The sequence below is a fragment of the Alosa pseudoharengus genome, unplaced genomic scaffold, assembly GCF_046254945.1.
Source record: "Alosa pseudoharengus isolate Yale_2024_CS ecotype anadromous, Long Island Sound unplaced genomic scaffold, YU_APseudo_1.1 YU_APseudo_1.1_scf_6, whole genome shotgun sequence".
In the NCBI taxonomy this organism is placed as follows: Eukaryota; Metazoa; Chordata; class Actinopteri; order Clupeiformes; family Clupeidae; genus Alosa; species Alosa pseudoharengus.
In genome coordinates this window covers 27,668,564-27,676,127 of record NW_027468848.1, presented here as the reverse complement: position 1 = coordinate 27,676,127, position 7,564 = coordinate 27,668,564, and the positions used below count along the sequence as shown (strand labels likewise).

At 41.3% G+C, this 7,564-nt stretch overlaps 1 protein-coding gene across 4 annotated transcripts; it reads right to left on the bottom strand.

The window, feature by feature from the left end:
• Window positions 1-1,446: 1,446 nt before the first annotated feature.
• On the bottom strand, window positions 1,447-4,253 carry LOC143105758 (oxygen-dependent coproporphyrinogen-III oxidase, mitochondrial-like). 4 transcript variants are annotated; one of them, XM_076269862.1, is made up of 7 exons: window positions 4,036-4,253; window positions 3,673-3,834; window positions 2,940-3,059; window positions 2,697-2,838; window positions 2,353-2,568; window positions 2,007-2,111; window positions 1,447-1,880 (listed from the first exon to the last, which is right to left on the bottom strand). In XM_076269862.1, exons 1-7 carry the CDS (start codon window positions 4,232-4,234, stop codon window positions 1,796-1,798), a joined length of 1,029 nt encoding a protein of 342 aa, XP_076125977.1. In that variant the 5' UTR covers window positions 4,235-4,253; the 3' UTR covers window positions 1,447-1,795. The 4 variants fall into 4 exon arrangements, with proteins under 4 accessions (XP_076125977.1, XP_076125979.1, XP_076125978.1 ...); XM_076269864.1 differs by having other exon boundaries at window positions 3,688-3,834; XM_076269863.1 differs by having other exon boundaries at window positions 4,042-4,253.
• Between the last annotated feature and the right edge of the window lie 3,311 nt (window positions 4,254-7,564).

The window sequence follows — 7,564 nt, the reverse complement described above, 5'->3', positions numbered from 1 at the left end:
GTGCTCATGCAGGAGGTCTGCGCATTTGTAACGACAATCTGGAGACGGCGCTTTTGTCTTCAGCAACAGATTGTATAAGGTTGACAAGAGGTTGCGATATGGTTAAGGACAGGTCGTGTTGCGCTATGAAAGAACATGCGTAGCCTACTTTCTAAACGTAAAAACGGTCAGCCATAGATAAACGTAGCCTACCTCTGTCGTGGTGGCTAGTTGCACCAGGTAGGGAAGATGTCCTGAAGTGCACGAACGTTAACCTTATGGCGGTCTTCTGATTGGTGGCGTGCTAAAACGTTTTCCTATTGCATCCATAAACAATTTTCTTGCAGCGAACCGCGCAAAAGCAAACTCCTGGCACTTTAATTTCTTTACACCATGGCTTGTTAGTTCTCCCCCGTTTCCAACAGCTGCCCATCTGCATTTATTTTTTAACTTTTGACACCTGCCTTCCTTTAGCAACAACGCATCCATGACAGCTAGTGGCCTTGCCAAATAGACGCACAAATCATGACGCTAATATGCGAGGTTCTGGTAGGCCCACTGGTTATGGTTTTGTGCTATAAATTAATATTTTATAGCAAAGTTTTAAGTTGACTATTTTAATTGTATGGTTATTTTTTGTCAACATACACTCACAACCTATTGTCGTTAAAAGTGAGGCCTAAGCAAAATAGGCTACAAGGCTGTCTGTGCGTCACAAACACGACTGACCCCCTTACTCGACACGCTCAGTCAAAACCTTCCGTCGCAAATTGTGAAAAACATTGTTGTATGTCATAACAGACGGGATAATAAATTGCATAGGCTACGGTTTATATTGCGTCGCTTTACACATAATGTTAGTTGCATTGATTAAAAACTGTAACAATAATAGTAGCCTACATCGGGTGGCATAGCAGGCTATCTGTTCAAGTCATAGGTGACACCCAAAATGAATGACCTCCCCAAGAGTTCGCGATAGTAAGTGTCTACATTGATGCACGGAAAGAACACAGCCTCCGAATTCACACATAGAGCTCACAATATCATATCCAAAAAAGTTAAACGGATTGGCCAACCTCATCAGCTGTCTCGATTGTGTCACTATAATCCAACTTTTAGACCGTTATAGTCCTCCATACGTGTTCTTTTTTTTAAGCAAACGCCCGAGACAAGTGTGTAGCTACAACATACAAAGCGAAACTCATGGCTGACGTAGGCCGTATAGGACGTATCTTCTTGAGCGGTCACCGATTGAGACACAGAAAGTTCTCAAGAACACTATTAGGTCTTTAAACATTTACCTAATATTTGTAGTTGCCTTAAAAAAGGAAAAGCAAAGGTGACAGTCCCCCCCCCCCCCTCCTATTTTTTTTCTCATCGGATCTGCATCGATCTCAAATATGACATTTCTAAAATCAAATTGACGGAAATCCGTCCTATGACGGAGAACTTTAATCCTTGAGTCAGTATACACTACATTAAAAATGCAAAGGTGCTCAGTGTTCAGGGCATGGTATATAGATCCAGGAGAAATGTTCATTGTTTACAATACAGTAAATGCATTTTGCCACTTGTGGATACCATTATGGTCAAGTGCATCACGATATGTTTTATTGCTCGAGAATATGTTTAGAGTTTTGCAAAAGAATTAATTAGATCAGCAAATTGTGTTTTACTAGGTGAAAACTGTTCACCCAGTAAAAAAAGTGTCTTCTAAATACAATAACCATAACCATAAAGCTGTGACATTTCACTATAGCTGTGTGGTTGGCATGGTAAACGTACAGTAACCATGGCAGCAGGAATGTGATTGTTTTCAGGCCCACTCCTGAGGACAGCGCAGCACCTGCACCAGCTCATCCTCTCTGCTACCTGGCTCAGGGTCTGACTTGTAGCCCCACCTGAAATCCACACAGGTCAGTCACCGCTTGGGAAATGTATGTATTCTACACTAGAGGTTTCAGTCTTCAGATGTAAACAATATCTCTGTGAGTGTCACTTTTCATCCTCTACTGAAGGCTACTCACGAGGCTGTAAGGGGCAATGAGGCAAACAGGGTCTCCTTCCGGAATCCTGAGAGCTGGAGGCCAAACTTCATGCCTTTATCATGCATCAGATTGAACTCGGTGTACCTGACAAAAGAACTAGAGGTAAGATGCTTTCCAGCAGAGAGACTGAAACAAAATCATTTGGATTTCACTCATCCTTTGGACAAATAGGAAACTCTGAGTGAGAAGTTAATATAACTCATCTATTCATAAATATTCATACAATTAGATTCACCTTAAACAATATGTTGATGTAGTTCTTTAAGATAAACACAAGAACAGCAGCAAAAAGTATTATTTAAAGGAGAACTGCACATTGTCCGACCTGCCATTTCGAAATTGCTGCCACACCATCTCCTGGTCAGTGTAGGTATCACACATGCGGGCCTTTAGAATTGGAAGGTAGGCTGGGAGGATGGTGTTTGAACAGGATTCCAGGAAGCTGAAGTTTTCCTCCTCCTCAGAAGTCAAATTATCAAAGAAGATTCCTCCGAGTCCGCGACGTTCTCCTCGATGTGGGATGAAGAAGTACTCGTCACACCTGTCACAATTACAGTCCTTTTACACCTGAGTGTGCTCTGAGTGAAATGTCATCCCATTGGTGAGGGCATCATGATAGTACAGCTAGTGATAACACATTTCATGAAGAAATATTTGCGCCTTCCTCACCACTTCTTGAAGCGTGGGTAGTAGCTGGCATCGTGTTTGTCACACATATCTTTCAGAGTCTTGTGGAAATGGGTGGCGTCCTCTGGCACCAGATAGGAAGGATTGATGTCCATCACACCGCCATACCAGCCCACCTCAGCACCTGAGGAACACAAAATGGATTCCATTGGCGGACCCATGTTATCTTCATCTTGAATTTCAGGAAGACAAGTATGTCTCACTCCTGCACACAATAATACCCACCATCATTGAGTTTCATCACTAAGATGCGCAGGTTGAAGTGACCTGCTGGCACATGGGGGTTCTTGGCGTGAACTATACAGACAAAGGAGATGCCCAGGAAACTGTGGTCTTCTGTGAAAGCTGTAGAGTTGTATAAAATCAGACACCTTGACTTAAACATGTCAAAAAATGTGATGCAAAAAAGTGTTTGTTTAAATACAGTTGTGTGTATGGTCTCCTTTGAAAACGTAGACCACAGCCCTTAAATGCTGTTATCACCCGGAGAGAAGAAATACTCTTTTCTGATTGGCTGGCGGGTGGCCTTTAATTCTGAATAACAGGACACCGTTCCATATCAATGCTTATGAATGGTAACTATAACAACCATAGTAGGACGACGGTTGCAGCGCTCTAGAATCTTTTGGTTGCAGGCTTCCCAACAATGGAATCAACTGTAAACAAGCTAACTGTCCATGCTAAAGTTGTACAACAAGCTGAACTAGTGAGCTTCTTTTTAAACAGAACCGCGTGTTTACAGTGGCAAGCGGGTGATAAGCGGGATAACGGCCTTCGAGGTGTGTCCAGTTATACGGAATTAATGGACTTGGGCGGAGGCAACTCCCCTCCGCTGCGCGTCGGGGAGTTTTTGCCCCTCGCCCTCGTCCATTAATTCCGTATAACAGGACACCTCGGCGGCCTTTATCCCTTACTTAAATGTTATCATAACAGAGAGTGAATAATGTGACTGAGGTACTGTAGCAACTCCTACTATCATCCAGGCTGGTGGTAATCTTGGCTGCCTGGTGCAGATGCTTGACCGCAGCCATAGGGATCTTCCCGGTCACTATGGAAAGATCCACGTTTGTCTTTGACAACACGTCCCCCTCAGACATTACGGCCATTATCCCTCCACCACCTGGACATAGACACACCACGTCACCATTTCATGATTAAAAGCTGAATGCATATGAGACAAATAATAAGCACAAAGCAGATTTGCCATAGGTGAGGTGACTGTGATTGTGATAAAATATTGCAGAAGTGTATTGATATAGAATATCTATAACTGCTCCTGCTCCAAGTCATCATTTTAGAAATGGTTCATATCTGACCCCACCAATACCTTCCGCACGCTTCCAGGTGTCCAGTTTGAACTCAGCCCCCTCGATCTTCTGCAGCTCCTGTAGCAGCTCCTCCCGGACCTTGGCAAACAGGCGAAGGATGCGGTTGGCCTGAGTCTGGGTTCTGGAGCTGAAGTCAGTGGGGATGCAGCCCTGGAAGAAAGACAGAATCTTTTCCTCAGTCATGGCCTCCATGATCAAACCTCTGAGTCTGTGATGGATGACGATTCTAAACTGTCTCCTCTCTCTGCTGACCTCTATTTATCCTTGCCCAATCAGTTTCGCTATGTGTCTATTTTAATGCGCTGGCTTATTTGCTGCTTTCTGATTTGCGTCACAGGACCTATAATCTAGCCTGGAGCTCTGTATGTTCCTGGTAGATTTATTGTAAGATGAGTCATTTCCATTAACACTTGGAATTTCCCCTCATATAGTGCAGACTCATGAAAAAGAGATACTTCCACTCATCCTCAGCTTCCTTTTTTCATTGACTCTCTTATACACACTTGTTTATTCATGCCCCACTTGGATATTCCAGGATTCATTTCATCTCAATTCCATTCCGCAAATATAAAAAAACACCACAAGTGGATCCAATTTTGTTGTTGTTATTATTATTATTTTTTAGAATGAATATGTTGCATAATAACTGTGTTGTAATACATTGATTAAAATGGGTTTGGGTATATATATATACAGTATGTAACCTTGGGCTGATACCCCACTGACTTCAAAACAATGTTATATTAGGAATCTAATTCTCATGTAATGACTTTTGTACCCTGAAGTCATTTGGCAGCTCATGTTTTGACCTGCAGTTTGGGCTTTGATATGAGGTGCAGAAACTGAAGGGAGCTGCATGCATGTTAACCCATAACTGGCCCTAGTCACTATATTTGCACATTCTGAAGATGGCGGCTGACCATTGAGAATGTATCCTTAAAGAATGTCTTGAACTCTGTTTTGAGAGTAATACCCATCCTCATGTTTGTACAACCCGAATTCCGAAAAAGTTGGGATGCTTTGTAAAATGTGAAAAAAAAAAAAGAATGCCATGATTTATAAATCATGTCAGCCCTATATTTAATTGAGAATAGTTTAAACATGTCAACTGTTGAAGTACAGAAATCGAACTATTTCATGGAAAATATTAGAACATTTTATAAATGTATAAAGTTTCTACATAATTATTATGACCGCCGCGCAGCGAAGCGGCGGTCATATAGGTTTAGTCAGATTTTTTTTTTTTTTTTTTTCTTTCTTTTTGCATGTCTAAATTTCCGTCAATGATTCCCGGGACACTGAAAGACCGGGGTAGACGAAACTTGGTGGGCATGTAACCCCACATGGATAGCATGGAACCATCGTTTTTCGTTTTGATCTGTAGACCCCCGCTGGACTGCACCCCCCGAAAGGAGGGTAGGGCAGACACAGTTTTCTGTGAATATCTCGAGAACCGTAAGGTTTAGGAGGACCATTTTTTTTTGTATGTTGATCTCAAGGGGCCATGTCAACCCATTCCATAACCACTCATTTCATGTATAGCGCCACCTAGTTAAACACAAAAAAGTAAAAATGAGGTGTTTTCATCACAATATCTCTGGCTGACATGGTCAAAACTGCACGAAATTTAAAGTGTAGGATCATTATGACACCCTCCGAATGCATGCCAAGTTTTGTGTACTTTCGTTCATGGGGGGCCTTACAATAAAATAATCTCAATGTGTACATTTAGTGACGTACACCAACAAGGATTCCCGGGACACTGAAAGACCGGGGTACACAAAACTTGGTGGGCATGTACCCCGACATGGATAGCATGGAACCGTCATTTTTCGTTTTGATCTGTAGCCCCCCCGCTGGACTGGACCCCCCGAAAGTTCTCTGTGAATATCTTGAGAACTGTAGGGCCTAGGATGACCATTTTTTTCCGTATATTTGCCTCCAGGGGTCATGTTAACCCATTTCATGTGCACACATGTGCACAAACAGATACACACACACACACACACATTCACAGTAATCATACGTATGACACATACTCATTACACAGTAGACATATGTACGCTTCCATGCACAGGCACATACGCAGGCACACACACAAGCACGCACACGCACACACACACACACACACACACACACACACACACTCACACACACACACACCCACACACATAACATAAACATAACACAAACAATCAAGAATTTCTCAGAATTATGAACAGGCAAGATGGAGGTGGGGTTGTATAAAATGAATTTTACATGTGAAATCTATGAACTAATCATGTTTTGGTACTTGTTGTCTAGCAGATACCAGTGAGAATTGAGTGTGGATAATGCAATTTAGTGAGACAGTTAGAATCATATAAGCCTTTCAAATGAAAAAATGTGCTGGACTGGGCAGCGGTCTTTTTTGTACCGCTCTGCGGTACATCTAGTTATTTTTGTAGTCAGCAAAATAGTCAACATAGTAGTTTGTGTGTGATTAAATCCTTTATTGTTTGTTATAGCTCATTTATATTGTGTGGTGTTTTGGCAATAAACTACCTTTAAATAGCCAAAGTAGGCTAGATCAAGGTCAGTGTTCAAATTACTGCATGCAAATTTCTTAATGCTGCTAATCTTTAGGCCATCTGATGTAGGCTACCCTAGGCCTTCCTGTGTTTATGGGATTTCTTTGACAGTTGCAAAGGGGAAAAAAGTGAAGATAGTCTTCTTTGCTCCCAGTGTAATTTAATAAGTACGTTTCAACCACTCAGGTCTTAATCAGATAGGCCTATACACCATTATCTGTTTTGCTATCATTTGCTACCACATAACAAATACCAAATAAATAACAATACGAAAGTTTCTCACAAACTTTCCTGCATGCCAGTAATGGTGCACTGGAGATTGTTTCTTTTTGTTGCACTATAAAGGATATCTTGTCTAAATTCTTTGCAAATAATGCAATCTCCATATAGTCCATGAGCCACAGGGGGTCGTCACTACCACTTGGGGGGGCAAATTCTCACTATATTTTTCTGAAAGCTACATATCTCTGGAGTATAAAATGGTATGCTAGCAAGTTGGGTCTTGTAGCTTTGTGGCTGTATAGGCCTTCAAAGTTGACCTCTGATTTGAAAAAAAGGAAATTCCGCCTACTGGCTTTTTTTGTTAAAACACTCATAAGAGCCCAGAAAATAATCCAAACCTTATTATTACTGATGCATATGTGGTGTTTGATGTTGGCATACATATTTTGACTCATTATGTGATTTTGCTCTTCATTTGGGTTGATAAAATTCAAGATTTATGTGCAAAAATAAGCTAATTTGAGTTTTCAGAGCAACATGTTACGGCAGTACCTGAATGCAGACCTGATTGATCATTACTATTCTACCTTCCTTACTTTCAATTGCAAGTTGAAATTAATGTTAAATGATGACATACATAGGTCTGCAGTACAAATGTTTTTAAACAATTGTAGCTGAAACGAGTACAAAGGATCTTTAATCTATTCATTGAATTCATCATCGTCAGAAC